The sequence below is a fragment of the Carassius auratus genome, unplaced genomic scaffold (genome assembly GCF_003368295.1).
Source record: "Carassius auratus strain Wakin unplaced genomic scaffold, ASM336829v1 scaf_tig00214794, whole genome shotgun sequence".
In the NCBI taxonomy this organism is placed as follows: Eukaryota; Metazoa; Chordata; class Actinopteri; order Cypriniformes; family Cyprinidae; genus Carassius; species Carassius auratus.
In genome coordinates, this window is record NW_020527807.1 from 77348 (window position 1) to 97828 (window position 20481).

The following is a 20481-nucleotide window of genomic DNA, read 5'->3' on the forward strand; positions in this document are numbered from 1 at the left end:
ATTTCTACGAAAACACTTTTTGTAAATAATATGATAACTGATCATAATATAGATGTGCTCTGTTTGACAGAAACTTGGCTAAAACCTGATGATTACATTATTTTAAATGAGTCCACTCCCCAAGATTACTGTTATAAACATGAGCCGCATCTAAAAGGCAAAGTGGAGGAGTTGCTTCAATTTATAACAACGTTTTCAGGATTTCTCAGAGGGCAGGCTTCAAGTATAACTCGTTTGAAGTAATGGTGCTTCATATAACATTATCCATAGAAACCAATGTTAATGATAAATCCCCTGTTATGTTTGTACTGGCTACTGTATACAGGCCACCAGGGCACCATACAGACTTTATTAAAGAGTTTGGTGATTTTACATTCGAGTTCTGAGTTCTGGCTGCAGATAAAGTTTTAATAGTTGGTGATTTTAATATCCATGTCGATAATGAAAAAGATGCATCGGGATCAGCATTTATAGACATTCTGAACTCTACTGGTGTTAGACAACATGTTTCAGGACCTACTCATTGTCGAAATCATACTCTAGATTTAATACTGTCACATGGAATTGATGTTGATAGTGTTGAAATTTTTTAGCCAAGTGATGATATCTCAGATCATTATTTAGTTTTGTGCAAATTTCATATAGACAAAATTGTAAATTCTACTTCTTGTTACAAGTATCGAAGAACCATCAATTCTACCACAAAAGACTGCTTTTTAAGTTATCTTCCTGATGTATCCAAATTCCTTGGCATATCCAAAACCTCAGAAAAACTTGATGATGTAACAGAAACTATGGACTCTCTCTTTTCTAGCACTTTAAATAAAGTTGCTCCTTTACGCTTAAGGAAGGTTAAGGAAAACAGTTTGACACCATGGTATAATGAGCATACTCGCACCCTAAAGAGAGCAGGCCGAAAAATGGAGCGCAGCTGGAGGAAAACAAAACTAGAGGTATTTCGTATTGCTTGGTGGGAAAGTAGCATATCCTACAGAAAAGCATTAAAAACTGCTAGATATGATTACTTTTCTTCTCTTTTAGAAGAAAACAAACATAACCCCAGGTATTTATTCAATACAGTGGCTAAATTAACGAAAAATAAAGCCTCAACAAGTGGCATTTCCCAACACCACAACAATAATGACTTTGTGAACTACTTTACTTCTAAAATCGATACTATTAGAGATAAAATTGCAAACATTCAGCCGTCAGCTACAGTATCACATCAGACAGTGCACTATAGACCCCCTGAGGAACAGTTCCACTCATTCTCTACTATAGGAGAGGAAGAATTGTATAAACTTGTTAAATCATCTAAACAACAACATGTATGTTAGACCCTATACCATCTAAGCTCCTAAAAGAGGTCTTTCCAGAAATCATAGGTCCTTTTCTGACTATTATTAATTCCTCATTGTCATTAGGATATGTCCCCAAAACCTTCAAACTGGCTGTTATTAAGCCTCTCATAAAAAAAACACAACTTGACCCCAAAGAACTTGTTAATTATAGACCAATCTCGAATCTCCCTTTTCTGTGCAAGATACTAGAAAAGGTGGTATCCTCACAATTATATTCCTTCTTAGAGAAAAATGGTATATGTGAGGATTTCCAGTCAGGATTTAGACCGTATCATAGTACTGAGACTGCTCTCCTTAGAGTTACAAATGATCTGCTCTTATCATCTGATCGTGGGTGTATCTCTCTATTAGTTTTATTGGATCTTAGTGCTGCGTTTGACACAATTGACCACAGCATTCTTTTGCATAGACTTGAACACTTTGTTGGCATCAGTGGAAGTGCATTAGCATGGTTTAAATCGTACTTACAGTATTGTTCAAAATAATAGAAGTACAATATGACTAACCAGAATAATCAAGGTTTTTCGTATATTTTTTTATTGCTACGTGGCAAACAAGTTACCAGTAGGTTCAGTAGATTCTCAGAAAACAAATGAGACCCAGCATTCATGATATGCACGCTCTTAAGGCTGTGCAATTGGGCAATTAGTTGAATTAGTTGAAAGGGGTGTGTTCAAAAAAATAGCAGTGTGGCATTCAATCACTGAGGTCATCAATTTTGTGAAGAAACAGGTGTGAATCAGGTGGCCCCTATTTAAGGATGAAGCCAACACTTGTTGAACATGCATTTGAAAGCTGAGGAAAATGGGTCGTTCAAGACATTGTTCAGAAGAACAGCGTACTTTGATTAAAAAGTTGATTAGAGAGGGGAAAACCTATAAAGAGGTGCAAAAAATGATAGGCTGTTCAGCTAAAATGATCTCCAATGCCTTAAAATGGAGAGCAAAACCAGAGAGACGTGGAAGAAAACGGAAGACAACCATCAAAATGGATAGAAGAATAACCAGAATGGCAAAGGCTCAGCCAATGATCACCTCCAGGATGATCAAAGACAGTCTGGAGTTACCTGTAAGTACTGTGACAGTTAGAAGACGTCTGTGTGAAGCTAATCTATTTTCAAGAATCCCCCGCAAAGTCCCTCTGTTAAAAAAAAGGCATGTGCAGAAGAGGTTACAATTTGCCAAAGAACACATCAACTGGCCTAAAGAGAAATGGAGGAACATTTTTGTGGACTGATGAGAGTAAAATTGTTCTTTTTGGGTCCAAGGGCCACAGGCAGTTTGTGAGACGACCCCCAAACTCTGAATTCAAGCCACAGTACACAGTGAAGCATGGAGGTGCAAGCATCATGATATGGGCATGTTTCTCCTACTATGGTGTTGGGCCTATTTATCACATACCAGGGATCATGGATCAGTTTGCATATGTTAAAATACTTGAAGAGGTCATGTTGCCCTATGCTGAAGAGGACATGCCCTTGAAATGGTTGTTTCAACAAGACAATGACCCAAAACACACTAGTAAACGGGCAAAGTCTTGGTTCCAAACCAACAAAATTAATGTTATGGAGTGGCCAGCCCAATCTCCAGACCTTAATCCAATTGAGAACTTGTGGGGTGATATCAAAAATGCTGTTTCTGAAGCAAAACCAAGAAATGTGAATGAATTGTGGAATGTTGTTAAAGAATCATGGAGTGGAATAACAGCTGAGAGGTGCCACAAGTTGGTTGACTCCATGCCACCCAGATGTCAAGCAGTTTTAAAAAACTGTGGTCATACAACTAAATATTAGTTTAGTGATTCACAGGATTGCTAAATCCCAGAAAAAAAAAATGTTTGTACAAAATAGTTTTGAGTTTGTACAGTCAAAGGTAGACAATGCTATTTTTTTGAACACACCCCTTTCAACTAATTGCCCAATTGCACAGCCTTAAGAGCGTGCATATCATGAATGCTGGGTCTTGTTTGTTTTCTGACAATCTACTGAACCTACTGGTAACTTGTTTGCCACGTAGCAATAAAAAATATACTAAAAACCTTGATTATTCTGGTTAGTCACATTGTACTGCTATTATTTTGAACAAAACTGTATATGACCGCCATCAGTTCGTAGCAGTGAATGAAGATGTATCATATCGATTACAACTGCAGTATGGAGTACCTAAAGGCTCAGTACTAGGGCCGCTACTCTTCACGCTTTATATGTTACCCTTGGGAGATATCATCAGGAAACATGGTGTTAGCTTTCACTGTTATGCTGATGATACTCAGCTCTATATTTCCTCGCAGCCCGGTGAAACACACCAATTTGAAAAACTAATAGAATGCATAGTCGATATAAAAAATTGGATGACGATTAATTTCTTACTGCTAAATTCAGAAAAAACAGAGGTGTTAATTATAGTGCCTAAAAACTCTGCTTGTAATAACCTAGAACACTGTCTAAGACTTGATGGTTGCTCTGTCAATTCTTCGTCATCAGTTAGGAACCTAGGTGTGCTACTTGATCGCAATCTTTCCTTAGAAAGCCACGTTTCTAGCATTTGTAAAACTGCATTTTTCCATCTCAAAAATATATCTAAATTACGGCCTATGCTCTCAATGTCAAATGCAGAAATGTTAATCCATGCATTTATGACTTCAAGGTTAGACTATTGTAATGCTTTATTGGGTGGTTGTTCTGCACGCTTAGTAAACAAATCACAGCTAGTCCAAAATGCAGCAGCAAGAGTTCTTACTAGAACCAGGAAGTATGACCATATTAGCCCGGTCCTGTCCACACTGCACTGGCTCCCTATCAAACATTGTATAGATTTTAAAATATTGCTTATTACTTATAAAGCCCTGAATGGTTTGGCACCTCAGTATTTGAATGAGCTCCTTTTACATTATACTCCTCTACGTCCGCTACGTTCTCAAAACTCAGGCAATTTGATAATACCTAGAATATCAAAATCAACTGCGGGTGGCAGATCCTTTTCCTATTTGGCGCCTAAACTCTGGAATAACCTACCTAACATTGTTCGGGAGGCAGACACACTCTTGCAGTTTAAATCTAGATTAAAGACCCATCTCTTTAACCTGGCATACACATAACATACTAATATGCTTTTAATATCCAAATCCGTTAAAGGATTTTTAGGCTGCATTAATTAGGTAAACCGGAACCGGAAACACTTCACATAACACCCTATGTACTTGTTACATCATTAGAAGAATGGCATCTATGCTAATATGTGTCTGTTTCTCTCTTGTTCTGAGGTCACCGTGGCCACCAGATCCAGTCTGTATCCAGATCAGAGGGTCACTGCAGACACCCGGATCCAGTACGTATCCAGACCAGATGGTGGATCAGCACCTAGAAATGAATGTTGTTCAGTGCTTTGACGCAATGTATTTTGTTTAAAGCACTATATAAATAAAGGTGATTGATTGATTGATTGACTGTACTTTATCTGTTGTAATTTTGACTAGCTCAATAAGAAATATAAGGTGCCATTAAAGTGCAATATTACAATATACACATTGAAGTGAAGTGCAACAGAATGTTAATATTGTAAGATACTACACAGATATTATAAACTTTAATTCCGTGTAATTTTACCTCAGATGAAACATGGTTGTTTTTTCCGTCCTTTTTTACACCTTAATGTTCTTCAATACATTAATATTTTATTAGAGTTTACTGTAAAATATGCACATCGTTTTAATGCGCGCACGACGCGAAAACAACTAACGTCATCACGCAATGCAAATTACAAGCGCATGCGCGGTAAACACATACGTACATACGTGACGTCACTGCGCTACAATCTGCAGCGAGGGGTGTCTCAGTCGAAAGGCATCTTTATATTGAGAGACTTTGACAGATTTAAACCACCAGTCATTTATGAATGGCAAGTGCTACCGCTTGCCACATGTACAGTTTAGCTCTCTCTGTTGGCAACGACGGATTCCCATGTGATAAATGCAGGGAAATAGTCTGACAGAGAAGATCACAGAATTAGAGACACGCATCAAAACTTTAATTGAGGGCAGTAAGAATATGAAAGGATTGTAGATACGTCTTTGGATGCGTCTAGTTTAGGGAATCCTGTACATTGTTCGGTTCCGGTTACAGTGCATCTGCAGCAGGGCAACTGGGTGACTGTGAGGTGGCATAGTTGCAGCTCAAAACACCGCTTTTCCATTACGATGAAAACATTAAACAGGTTCTCTCCACACAGTGATGCACCCACTGAGAAACCTGATGAAAGTGCTCTAGTTACTGGCGATTCTATTGTACGGAACATTAAAAATACAGACACCAGCCACCATAGTCCACTGTTTACCGGGAGCCAGAGCACCTGACATCTTGGTAAATTTAAAAGTGCTTGCTAATGCTAAACATAAGTATTCAGTAAGATTGTTATTCATGCCGGCACTAATGATGTTCAACTTTACCAGTCGGAGATCACTAAAGGTAACATTAACTGTAATATGCTCTAGTATTCTCCCTGCTTACAGTGGTGATCAGATAAATAGCAGATTGTCATCACTCAATGACTGAATGTCTAAGTGGTGCCCGCAGAATAACAGTTTTTGTGGCAGACCTGACCTGTTCAAAAGAGATGGTCTTCATCCCTCCTGGGGTGGTGCCGCTCTTCTCTCTAGAAATATGGAACATAGTCTTAGACTTTGCACTTGACTAACTGGGGCCCAGGTCAGGAAGCAGAAAGACTGGCTAAACCGACCGTCTGCCTCACGCCACAGAAATCAGTCAATTCTCAACACATAGAGACTCTTTCATCTAGATATCAAGATAAAAAAACAGATGTAATACGAATAAACAAATAATAAAGCTTGGATTATTAAATATCAGGTCCCTTTCTACGAAAGCACTTTTTTGTAAATTGATGATTACTGAACATAACCTAGATGTGTTTGAAAGAAACCTGGCTAAAACAAGATGATTACATTATTTTGCATGAGTCTTCCCCCCATATTAATTTTTTAAACATGAGCCGCATCCAAAAGGTAAAGGGGGAGGTATTCCTAGAATTTATACAAATATTTTCAGTATTTCTCAGAGGGTGGGCTTCAGGCATAACAGGCCACCAGGGCAACATTCTCTTGAATAGACTAGAAAACTTTGTTGTCATTAATGGAAGTGCATTAGCATGGTTCAAAGCATACTTATATGATCGCCATCAATTCATTGCAGTGAATAGAGAGGTATCATATCGATCACTAGTGCAGTGTGGAGTACCTCAAGGCTCAGTACTAGGGCCGTTACTTTTCACACATGTTAGCCTTGAGAGATATCATCAGGAAGCACATTGTTAGCTTTCACTGTTATGCTGATGATACTCAGATCTATATTTCTTCGCAGCCCGGAGAAACATACCAATTAGAAAAATGTATTGAATGCATAGTCAATATAAAAACTTGGATGAGGAGTAATTTCATACTGCTAAGAGGTGTTAATTATAGGACCTAAACACTACTCATATAATAACCTAGAACGCTGTCTTAGACTTGATGGCTGCTCTGTCAATAGTTAAGAACCTAGGTGTGCTATTTGGTAGAAAAAAGTCACATTTCTAGCATTTGTAAAACTGCATTTTCCCATCTGAAAAAAAAAATGTATCTAAATTACGATTTATGCTCTGAATGTCAAATGCAGAAACAATAATTAATGCGTTCATGACCTCAAGATTCAATTATTGTAATGTTTTATTGGGTGGTTGTTCTGCACGCTTATTAAAAATAGAAAAACTCCAGCTATTCCATAATGCAGCAGCTAGACTTCTTACTAGAACCAGGAAGTATGACTATATTAGCCCAGTTCTGTCAACATTGCACTGGCTCCCTATCAAACATCATAGAGATTTTAAAATCTTGCTTACTAATAAAGCCCTGAATGGTTTAGCATCTGGGCTGGATACGTACTGGCTCCAGGTGCCTGCAGTGACCATTTGATCTGGATACCGGATCTGGTGGCTATGGTGACCTTGGAATAAGAGAGAAACAGACAAATTTTAGTGTAAATGCCATTCTTCTAACTAAGTAGCAGGTAAATTGTGTGTTTTGGGAAGTGTTCCCGGTTCCGGTTTTCCTAATTAATGCAGCCTAAAAATCCTTTAATGGATTCAAAATATTAGAAATGTGTTAGTGTGTTATGTGTAAGCCAGGATAAAGAGGTGAGTGTTTAAAAGAGGGGAGAGGGTTCAGACTTCAGTGGTGCCTCGGGGAAAAGAGGTGGGGGGGCAAGTTCGGGAGTCAATTCAGCTTCCTGAGAGCCTGATGGATGAACTGTCCTTCAGTCTGCTGGTCCTGGCCTGGAGACGTCGCAGTCTCCTCCCTGATGGCAGCAGACAGTAGAAGCTGTGTGTCAGATGTGTGGGATCAACTGCAATGCTTAGGGCTTTGCTGGTGAAATGGATTCCATAAATGGGGGGCAGACTTGATATAGTGAATGACTAGCCGTAACAAAGCACTTTGTGAGAATAGGAGCATGTGGAACTGGACGGTAGTCATTGAAGCAGGATGGACACTTGTAACGTCCTCTCTGGATGGTGTAAGCAAAGTCCAGAGTGTTGTTACCTCGTGACGGAAATGTGTTGGTGTATTTTTGAGAACACTCGCTTTAAGTCTGCGTGGTTGAAATCCCCAGCTAAGATGAGAAAAGCATCAGGTTGGGCTGTCTGCTGCTCACTGATATGCTAGTACAGTCAATTTGTGCCTCACTCCTGTTGCTGGAGCTGGGAGGTATGTATACAGCAACGAGTGTATGCAATATAATATGGTTATACTTCCTGGTTCTAGTAAGAACTTTAGCTGTTGCATTTTGGACTAGCTGGAGTTTGTTTATTAAGTGTGCAGCACAACCACCCAATGAATGCATGCATTTCTGCATTTGACTGTCACATGGAGGTTAGGGGTGAACTCAGGCGCAAACAGGATGCACTACACAACAGGGTTTATTATTGAAAAAGGGGAAAACAAAACCCACAAGGGGGAAAACAACCACTAGGGCAAAGACAAATAACTTAACAAGACTAGGACCAAACAATTAACAAAAGACTCTTCTCACAAGAACTCTTACTACAGAAAAACAATCACAGGTCTCACAACATCTCTTCTAAGTGTAACAATGAACCGCACTAGACAGTGAACACAAGGGGATAGAAATAGGGAGACTAATGATGACATAACAGGTGACACAGGTAAAGCAATAATGACAAAACTACAATAACAAGGGGGCGGGGCAAGGAAACGAGACAACACAAAGCACATGGCCCAAAGACAAGGCCATGTGCTTGCACACAAAACACTGGCCTGTCATGATCCTGCCTCAAGACTAGAGAAAATTCAAGGACACAAGGGCAGAATCATGACATTGACAGCATAGGTCGTAATATAGATATATTTTTGAAATGGAAAAATTCAGTTTTACAAATGCTAGAAATGTGGCTTTTAAAGGAAATATTGCTGTCAAATAGTACACATTGGTTCCTAACTGATGATGAAAAATTGACAGAGCAGAAATCAAGTCTCAGACAGCGTTCTAGGTTAGTACATGCAGAGTATTTAGGTCCTATAATTAATACCTCTTTTTTTCAGAATTTAGCAGTAAGAAATTACTCCTCATCCAGGTTTTTATATTTACTATGCATTGCGTACGTTTTTCAAATTGGTATGTTTCTCCGGGCCTCGAAGAAATAAAGAGCTGAGTATCATCAGCATAACAGTGAAAGCTAACATAGTGCTTCCTGATGATATCTCCTAAGAGTAACATGTAAAGCGTGAAAAGTAATGGCCCTTACTAAGTTACTGAGCCTTGATGTACTTCATACTGCACTTGTGATCAATATGATACCTCTTCATTTACTGCAACGTTGGTGGCCACTGATTGAAGTAGCCACCAACCGTAACTACCTGCCTACACTACACACTCACAACAAGTGGTTCAGAGATGCCGGTGTCTCAAGTTGGTGGCCGTTTATGTCAAGCTGAAGGACTAGAGTTGTCAGTTATACACCTTGTAGTCCTTGATCCCACATCACTGGGTTATCAAGTTACTGATCCAAAACTATGATAGTAAACTCTGCCATCCAGGACCTGAGAAGAAGGGAAGATATCCACAAACAACAGCAATTGTCCAAATACTATCAAATACGGAGAAAGCAACCAGTTATTCCCAAAATGGCAGATCTACCACCAGCTCGACTCAGACTACTCAAACATCCATTTTACAGTATGGACCATTCCAAGTCAAGATTGGCAGACAATGTGAAAAGGGGGATAACTTTTAAGTCTCTCACAATACATAAAATTCACCTACACCTCCTTACATCCATTGATACTGATTCCTTTCTGATGGCCTTAAGGAGATTTGTATCTCATTGCGGCACATCATCTGAGTTGTATTCTGATCATGACACTAATTCCCATGGAGGACAAAGAGAGTTACAAGAAACCTTCGATCACTCCCTAGATCAAGCTATATTTAGCTAAACAGAAAATTTAAGATTTTGGAGGTATGTAGGAAAGAGAAATTAAGTCTGTTAAGACTGCCCTTTGCGTCACAGTCAGCTCCCAATTTGTAACAGAGGAAGTACTTCAAACTGTGCTCATTGAAGTGGAGGGAATACTTATTAGAGAGCCACTTGGTTACATTTCTAGTTATGTAGTTGACCTTGACCCCGTTACCCCAAATTATCTGCTCATGGGGGGGGGCAGCTAGCTCACTACCCTTTGTGGTTTATTTTGCTATAGAACTTATGGACAGACCAAAATGGAGGCAGAGTAAAGTTTAAGCTTATCAGTTCTGGTTAAGTTTCATCTGTCACTACCTGCCTACACTACAGACTCACAACAAAAGTGGTACAGAGATGCCGGTGACCTTTTTACCAGAACCATTGTAATGCTCATTGATCCACAACTACTACGGGCATTATAGTTAGTACACAAAGTTGTGAAGACATTCCCAGGTTCTGATGGCCATATCAGAGTTGCAGAGATTCAGGTTGAGGACAAGACCTACCCACCTGATCCGCCTTCCTGCATTCGCAGACCAAGAGGAGCCTGTTTTAACCCCCGTCTATAAAGTGCAAATATGCATTTGCATAGCATATTTGGGGGCAGCAATATCCCAAAGGATTCATCCAAACAGAGCACAGTTTATTAAATGGCGTTAGTCAGTGACTCGTAGTCAGCAAGAGACAAACTCTGAATGCTCCTATGCAGTATTAATCTCTCCTTTAGTGGATTTATGTGAGCGAGTTGATGCCTAGAAAACCACTCACTGTTACCACTCAAACAAATCAACAGTAAACTCCAAACTTTAGTTCAACTGAGTCTTATGTGTTCTTACCAGCACACCAGTCCAGATACAAAATCACCGGTACCAGTTCAAAAACAGTCCTTAAATAATTCTTCAAAAACAGTGATTAGTTTTTGTAGAAGCAGAATCTTATTTCATGTCTTATTTCATTACTACTGATCAATCTGTTTTCTTTGTTTACAGCTCTAAGCCATCACTGTTGGAGTACCTAAGCTATAATATTAATTTTCTGAGTGTCTTGGTGGGACCCTGCAGTATCTATAAAGACTACATAGAGTTTATAGAGGGCCAGCATGTCCAGCACAGGCTGAAAAGAGTGAAAGACATCAGCTCTCAGCAGAATGGCTGGGATAAAGTGCCTGAACCATCGCCTGTGGTGAGAAAAAAACTTATTAATCTAAGCATTGCTTTATAAATAATCTTATTTATTTATAATTTCTTAATTATATTAATTCTAATTTATTTGTTCGGCTATAGTTATATATACTTTTAATGTTTCTGTCAATTAGAGTTGAACTACAGCACCAAGTTATCTTGCAAATTTCCCAAGAAAACTGAGTAACAGTTTTGTCCACTGAGATTAATTCCTGCTGTTCTTGTACAGAGGGCTGTGATTAATAAGCTTCTTGTGTGCGCGTGCTGTCTGCTCTGGTTCTTCATCATCACAAAAGCATTCCCCATAACATACAATGTGGATCCACAATTCATCAGCGAGGCCTCTTTCATTACAAGATTGGCCTATGCCTTAATTTCTGTCCAAGCAGCCAGACCCAAGTTCTACTTCGCATGGACCCTCGGTAAGCAGATGGGGAACAGAAAATGTCTGAGTGTGAGTGTGGGACACTGTGAGTGTGTGAAGTGCATGAATGTAAACTTTAACAATGAAATGAACAAAAATCAAACAATCCCGTTGCTGTTGCCTCTCAGAAATCAAAGCTTGGCAATAATATAAACTAAAATACTACACACACATTCTACTATTTGTGTATTGTTAAATGTCAATGATTTAAACCATGTACGATATGAAATACAAATTAATGGAATAAGCAGTGATCGTAAATCAAACATCCATGTCTCCTTTCCACAAAAACCAAACCAGCCATCTGTTAAGAGTAGGCTAATAACCAACTTAGTGTAACAATAGGACACTGGAGATGAGAGATCCAAGAGCAATGTGCTTAATGGGTATCAAAAAAATAAATATCCAAAACAAGCAGGGGGTCAAAACCATGAAATCAGTCAGGAAACGAAACAAAACAAACAGGAAACTAGAAACTAGAGAACACAAGGGACCGCGAGGAAACTGGGTGACGGAAAATAAGGACTCCATGACACAGACAGAAAACAGACCGGTTTATATAGACAGGATAACGAAGGAAGTGGAGACAGCTGAGTGCAATAACAAGTGTGCAACTAACTGTGATGAAGGGACAAAGCTATATGGGAAATGTAGTGCCTATGGGGAAGTGAGACCACTAGTGGACACGCAGGGGAAACAGACCAGACACCGTGACACTTAGATATACATTTTCTACTAGGCCCACACATTCCCTACTTTATCTTTTGCTGGTTTACATGGCACATGCACATTTGTTTAGTGAGGTTAAAAGAAAGACTTGCTTAAAGAGTTCTACATAATGAAAATGTGTGCCTTGAATTAATGTAGTTGTCTTCAAATGTTTGTTAAATGTTTGTCATGAAATCTTTCTGCTTGTATGATAAATTAATTTTTTAGAAAGATAACACTTTATAATAAATTTCCTTTATAAACCATTAACAATGCTTAACAGATCATAAGTTGATGTTTAAAATTCAAAGTAAATTCAAATGCTTACAAATGTAAGTAAACTTTCAATTAATTTGATCTTCATTTGCTGGTCTTTGTTGGTTGTGTAGACCTCTGTTTACACAACTTATCAAATAATCTATTTATTATTTGTTCATGTTGTTGCAGTACCCAATTTAAAGTGTTAGCTATTCATCATTTGCAAATGTTTATTAATGTTTACTAATAATTAATACCTTTATGAATATCCATCTCAATGGCATAAATTGTCCCAAAAGTTCAATTCAATTCAATTCAAGTTTATTTGTATATCGCTTTTTACAATACAAATCGTTACAAAGCAACTTTACAGAAAATTATGTTTCTACAATATTTAGTAGTAGCTTATGGTGGTGACTGTCAGTTTGTGCACGTTTGATAGGATTTTTAGAAAAAATTAATATAAGACGTAGTCAGCTAGACGATGAACATTATTAATATTATTAATTAATAATTATTATATGATGCAGTCACACATGTAGCAATAATTGTTAGTTCTGTTTGTTTATTCAGGGTTAGCATCATCTGAGGTCCTCTGAGGGTCAGCATCATCTCTTCTGGATCCAGAATGGAGCTTGTTTAAATCCTAGTTCCCGTGGCAAAACATAGAAACAAAATAGAGACATCATTAGCATAGCTGCTGATCCAACAAACTTAAATGAGTTTAACCCAAGCTAATGAATAAAAATGCACATTTGATCAGATGCAACTACACTCACAATTTAATAGATACATTATTCGAATGCTTGGCGAAAGAGATGCGTTTTTTATCTAGATTTAAACAGAGAGCGTGTGTCTGAACCCCGAACATTATCAGGAAGGTTATTTCAGAGTTTGGGAGCCAAATGTGAAAAAGCTCTACCTTTGCTATCCTAGGAACTACCAAAAGTCCAGCGTTTTGTTACGTTAGGATGCGTGATGGGTTGTAGCGTGGTAGAAGGCTAGTTAGGTACGCAGGAGCTAAACCATTTAGGGCCTTATAGGTAAGTAATGATAATTTGTAACTGATACGGAACTTAATAGGTAGCCAGTGCAGAGACTGTAAAATTGGGGTAATATGATCATATTTTCTTGACCTGGTAAGGACTCTAGCTGCTGCATTTTGGACTACCTGTAGCTTGTTTATTGAAGAAGCAGGAGAACCACCTAAAAGTGCCTTACAATAGTCCAGTCTAGAGGTCATAAATGCATGAACTAGCTTTTCTGCATCAGAAACAGATAACATGTTTCGTAGCTTGCCAATGTTTCTAGGATGGAAGAATGCAGTTTTTGTAACATTGGAAATATGATTTTCAAAAGACAAATTGCTGTCTAATATAACACCCAGATTTCTGACTGTAGAGGAAGGAACAGTACATCAGTCTAGTTGCAGGTTGTAATCTACAAGATTCTGTGTATTGTTTTTTGGTCTAATAATTAATATCTCTGTCTTATCTGAATTTAATTGGAGAGAATTATTTGTCATCCAATCTTTTACATTTTTAACACAGTACTCCATACTGCACTTGTGATCAATATGATACATCTTCATTCACTGCTACGAACTGATGGGGGTCATATAAGTACGATTTAAACCATGCTAATGCACTTCCACTGATGCCAACAAAGTGTTCAAGTCTATGCAAAAGAATGTTGTGGTCAATTGTGTCAAATAAGGAGAGCAGTCTCAGTACTATGATACGATCTAAATCCTGACTGAAAATCCTCACATATACCATTTTTCTCTAAGAAGGAATATAATTGTGAGGATACCACCTTTTCTAGTATCTTGGACAGAAAAGGGAGATTCGAGATTGGTCTATAATTAACTATTTCTTTGGGGTCAAGTTGTGTTTTTTTGAAGAGAGGCTTAATAACAGCCAGTTTGAAGGTTTTGGGGACATATCCTAATGACAGTGAGGAATTAATAATGGTCAGAATAGGATCTATGACTTCTGGAAGCACCTCTTTTAGGAGCTTAGATGGTATAGGGTCTAACATACATGTTGTTGGTTTAGATGATTTAACAAGTTTATACAATTCTTCCTCTCCTATAGTAGAGAATGAGTGGAACAATTTTATTTCTAATAGTATCGATTTTAGAAGTAAAGTAGTTCATTAAGTCAATACTGCTGTGGTGTTGGGGAATGTCAACACTTGTTGAGGCTTTATTTTTCATTAATTTAGCCACTGTATTGAATAAATACCTGGGATTATGTTTGTTTTCTTCTAAAAGAGAAGAAAAGTAATCAGATCTAGCAGTTTTTAATGCTTTTCTGTAGGATAAGTTACTTTCCCGCCAACCAATATGAAATACCTCTAGTTTTGTTTTCCTCCAGCTGCGCTCCATTTTTCGGGCTGCTCTCTTTATGGTGCGAGTATGCTCATTATACCATGGTGTCAAACTGTTTTCCTCAACCTTCCATAAGTGTAAAGGAGCAACTTTATTTAAAGTGCTAGAAAAGAGAGAGTCCATAGTTTCTGTTACATCATCAAGTTGTTCTGAGGTTTTGGATATGCTAAGGAATTTGGATACATCAGGAAGAACTTAAAAAACAATCTTTTGTGGTAGAAGTGATGGTTCTTCCATACTTGTAACAAGAAGTAGAATTTACAATTTTGGCTATATGAAGAACTAAATAATGATCTGAGATATCATCACTTGGCTGAATAATTTTGACACTATCAACATCAATTCCATGTGACAGTATTAAATCTAGAGTATGATTTCGACAATGAGTAGGTCCTGAAACGTGTTGTCTAACACCAATAGAATTCAGAATGTCTAGAAATGCTGATCCGAATGCATCTTTTTCATTATCAACATGGATATTAAAATCACCAACTATTAAAACTTTATCTGTAGCCAGAACTAACTCGGATGTAATATCACCAAACTCTTTAATAAAGTCTTTATGGTGCCCCTGTATACAGTAGCCAGTACAAACATAACAGGTGATTTATCATTAACATTTGTTTCTTTGGATAATGTTAAATGAAGCACCATTACTTCAAACAAGTTATACTTGAAGCCTGCCCTCTGAGAAATCCTGAAAACGTTGTTATAAATTGAAGCAACACCTCCACCTTTGCCTTTTAGACGCGGCTCATGTTTATAACAGTAATCTTGGGGGGTGGACTCATTTAAAATAATGTAGTCATCAGGTTTTAGCCAGGTTTCTGTCAAACAGAGTACATCTATATTATGATCAGTGATCATATTATTTACAAAAAGTGTTTTCGTAGAAAGGGATCTGATATTCAATAAGCCAAGCTTTATCATTTGTTTATCCATATTGCTTCTGTTTTTTATTTGTTGAACCTCAATAAAATTGTTAATCTTAACTTGGTTTGGACGTTTTTTGTATTTTCTAGTTCGGGGAACAGACAGTCTCTATAGTGTGATATCTTACCTTACGACTGATTTTGTAAAATTAGTTTGAGTGTTTATCGAAAACGGTTTGACGAATCAATTTGATTTGCATAACTTTTGGTCAGCACTGACTGAAGATGATCTGGTTAAATTTTCGTGTGAATCGGACTAACCGTCTAGGACGAGTTCGAAAAAGTAGGTTTTTCAAAAAATTCAAAATGGCGGCCGTATTTATATGAAGGAAAATGACGTCATAGGGTGCAATCAAATCGGCATGAGCTCAGAAATCAGAGGAAAAAAGAATTTTGTTGATTGGCCTTACGGTTAAAAAGTTATTAACAAAATGAAAGTGAAATTTTGGACAGTTGGTGGCGCTAGAGGGAATGTCTTAGACACACCAAAATTGGTGTACTTAATGTTGGCACTGTCCTCTATCAGAATGTCAAACCATTACAACTTTCCCGCATTCGGTTCTATGGGCTGCCATAGACTCCCAGTCGGAAGAATAATAATAAGAAGAACGCCAACAAAAACAATAGGTGCCTCGCACCTTCGGTGCTTGGCCCCTAATAATAATAACAATAATATAATTTATATACTCTGATGTTGTGGTTGTCAGCTGTGATTAATACAATGGCAGATCCCATCGTTTCTAACTTAAAAAATAAAAATAAAAAATAAACACATTCAGTAATGTTATGACTTTTATGTCTAGGACTATAGTTTGTCAATTGAAAAAAAATATTTGTCTGTTGACAGTTTGGATTTAGACCAAGTTTTCCAAAATTTAGTGCACATAAAGATAGGCCACCCAAATGGTCTTTTGCTGCATATAAGCGTCTCAGTATGTATTAATTACCATATAAATAATTTTTTTAAGTTCAATATTCGACGATATCAGATAAGTTTAATCATTTTAGCTTTAACATGTTAGCTTCGAAAAGTGTTTATATAACAACCAGCAGCAGTACACAACGGAAGCAACATCAGCAAGCCTGAAAAATAACCTGAAAATAAGTTTTCGACTGACGAAAGAGAATGTCGTGTCTAAGCAAATCACCGGGAGAACCGTTAAATGTCTCTACACAGCTGAGCATTACATGCATTGTACCCTAAAGAGTGACATCATTTGATCATATGCATTTGATCGTCACTTGCTTGTATCTCACAGTTTTTTTGGTTATTTGAGCTGCACATGCTATACCAATGCAATAAGCTAAGATAATAATTTTCCTACAGTAGCATTTCTTGTTGCTTGACCAACAGTTAAACGTGTAAATGGATAGAAAGAGATTTATTTGCCTTGCCTATGTTATTTTCCACCTTCTTTTCCAGCCATGTGCTTTTCTATTTGTCATGCTTTCCTTGGCTGCATTCATCACTCTAACATTCTTTTGTTAGCTCCTGGGTTTGAATCTTATTTTCTTCATGCATGTGGAATATATAGGGCCTAATTGTAGACTATTTTAAATGATATTGAAGAGTATCGTGATTATGTTTAAATGATTACCTAACTAACTACTTTCACTAGAATGAAAACATACTAGTGATTTGATGACATCTTTAATTACAGATTATAATTTATTGTTCCAGAAATGAAAGTTATTCATTTTTAACGTGAACTTCATGTTTAATATTTTTACTATATATATATATATATATATATATATATATATATATATATATATATATATATATATATATTATTTTTTTTATTTTTTTTTTTTTTTTTTTACTCGCCAGTGTGTTAGTTGGAGGCTAAGTATAAGTTTAGCACAGATATATTTTCACTCGGGAATACTCAGCTGACTCTCCATCAGACGATCTGTGCTTTTTTTTTTCCTCAATGGATGCGCAACGCACCTGTATTTAATGTACCGTAAACTCTAGTGTAAAGGCACACAAACCGCCGTCACATTCTCTCACACTCACATAGAGAGAGAGAGAGAGAGAGAGAGAGAGAGAGAGGTTGATGCACTACATTTAAACAATATTATTTGTTGTATTTTCCTGTCAAAATAATGGCGTTACTATGGAAGACTTCAACTTTTAAGAACAGCTGTCGGCTGAACGGCAATCTCATTGGCTAACGCTCACCTATTATCATCCCTGTTTTGATTTTAGCAAATCAATTCGAGCGAACACACAAAACCTGATTAATATTCATGAATCTAGCTCATTAATCCTTAGTAATCCTTAGTGTGTTTTATAGTTCTTATTAGTAGTTCGTATTATTAATATATTATCAGTATTTTTGGGGTCGTGGCCTAATGGTTAGAGAGTCGGACTGGCAATCGAAAGGTTGTGAGTTCGAGTCTCGGGCTGGCACGAATTGTAGGTTGGGGGGAATGCATGTACAGTGCTCTCTCCTCCCTCAATACCACGACTTAGGTGCCCTTGAGCAAGGCATCAAACCCCCAACTGCTCCCCGGGGGCCGCAGCATAAATGGCTGCCCACTGCTCCGGGTGTGTGATCACAGTGTGTGTGTGCACCTCGGATTGATTAAATGCAGAGCACGAATTCTGAGTATGGGTCACCATACTTGGCTGAATGTCACGTCACTTTTCACTTTTTTTTTTTTTTTTTACAGAAACACTGAATGACCAAAAAAGCACCACAACCAGTCCAGTTAAAACGTTCAGTTAATACACATTCAAACATAGTTATCAAGTTACTTCTAATTACTAAAGTTCTATTCTTAAATGATACTTGATTATTATAACGCGTGACTGACTGGCGAGTAAACAAAAATTATTACTAGCCAATGGCGATTCAATTGCCAAGATGTCCGTAGAGGGTTGATGTAATAATATCAATCTGCAAAACAATACTAAACAAACAATAATTTTGCATTCCATTAGTCAAAGTAATGGATTTTGTTTTAAGAAATAAACACATCCCCTTTAAAATCCAATATGGTTTAAAGTTTTATTTTAATTTTTCCTTTGTCTGAGTTGCAAGGTATCAGGTCTGATGTTAAAAGCACATGTATTAGCAACTGGATTTAGCAGGTATTGTTATGGAAATGGTAGATGAGTGATGAAATAGGGAAGTTTGCAAACTGGCTCAGACGAATGTCCTCGGAATGTCCACAAGGGAATGTTACAAATGTCCGCCAACATACATTAAAAGGAGGATCAAATGCATTAGCAAGTCAATGTCCTCAGAATGACCATCAGCTAATGTTACAAAGCAGAAATACTGCGGACCTAAACGGATGTTCGCAACGTACAGGCGACGTCACCTTTTGCTGGTGAGGGAGGAATTGAATCAAGTGTAATGATATATCCTCGTTCCCTTTAGCATGTCTTCAAAGCGTCATCAGCAGCACTAAAGGGATCTGCCCTTATGTTGTTAAAGTTTGCTAAGATATTCATAATAAATATTAATAAAGCAAGATGCCCTGTTTGAAATATATGACATGTATGATTTATTTAAACTGCAAAGAAATGTATACGTGCGTTAGGTTTTCAATAGCGAAGTTCCTGTCCATAAACTCCTTGGCAAGTCTGCTAGTAAGAAATGTGAAAGACAGACATTCTTCATGTTTAACGTATAATACCAATAAACATGCAGACTGCTGGAATACAAAATCATTGCTTAAGGTTGAGCTCGATTTTGATCAGTTAACCGAGTCATTAACATCACTGATTCTGATTATGATTTGTGAAAGCTTTCATAGTGCAGTTATGGTCAATTAACCCTTCCCTGCATCAGAAACATAACTATTCTGATTTGTGAGAACTGTCACAGAGCCATTTCGCCCAGTTAACCCTTTTCTGAGTCAGTAACATTACTATTCTTATCTGTGAAAAGTTTAACAGTGCAGGTATGATCAGCTTACCCTTCCTTGTGTCAGTAACATCACTATTCTTATTTATGAAAACTTTTACAATTGCATTTTATCACGTGTAAGTGTTTATCTTTGCTCTGCCCCGTTTTTCTTGTATGAAAATTGAATATGCTGCTTGATATTGACAATTGATGTGTCCTATCTTACAATTTTATTATTATCTATATTAAGAACACACTTGTTGTTTACTGCACGTTGTTATTCTACTCGTTATTTGCCTATAGCAGACTTCCATGGGTGAGACTTCCATTTCATTAGCTGTAATGAAAATACATGTAAATACGAGGTAAAACACTTACTTTTGGTGTTTTCCTTTGATAAAACCAAATTCACAGTCTTCTGCCCCTCGTGAGTGAGAGAAAATAATGTTACCTCTCAAGAAAAAGTTTTGGAAAGAACAGCACATAAATATTGCTATAAATCAATATAATGTTGATAAACACATATTTTAAATGAGATAAAAACACTTACTTTCAGAATCCCCTTATAGAAAATAATTGACGTCCTCGTCTGTTCCGCATCGCGAGTGAAAGGAAATGTTGTTGAGAAAAGTTTATGTGCACACAGCAAATAAATGATACGATATGATATTACAAAAAACAATTTATGAGTAAGATTATGCACTTTATTTTGCTGTTTTCCATCCTCATATGAGCTGCATTGTGAGCAAAGAAAATGGCGTCTGTGAAAAATATTTCAGATGGGTCAGGCGCGCGCATAGGAGCAAATGTCCCGGATAAAGGTAACTGCGTATTTACACT

General features: G+C 37.4%; 1 protein-coding gene across 1 annotated transcript in view; it reads left to right on the forward strand.

Moving 5' to 3' along the window:
- mboat1 (membrane bound O-acyltransferase domain containing 1) overlaps positions 1-20481 on the forward strand; it is a gene marked incomplete at its 5' end in the record, with an annotated part of 123308 nt that overhangs the window by 25555 nt on the left and 77272 nt on the right. The window contains 2 exons of the mRNA XM_026258780.1: positions 10873-11065; positions 11294-11486. Of these exons, the coding sequence (XP_026114565.1) occupies positions 10873-11065; positions 11294-11486 (386 nt within the window). The remainder of the gene's footprint in view (positions 1-10872; positions 11066-11293; positions 11487-20481) is intronic.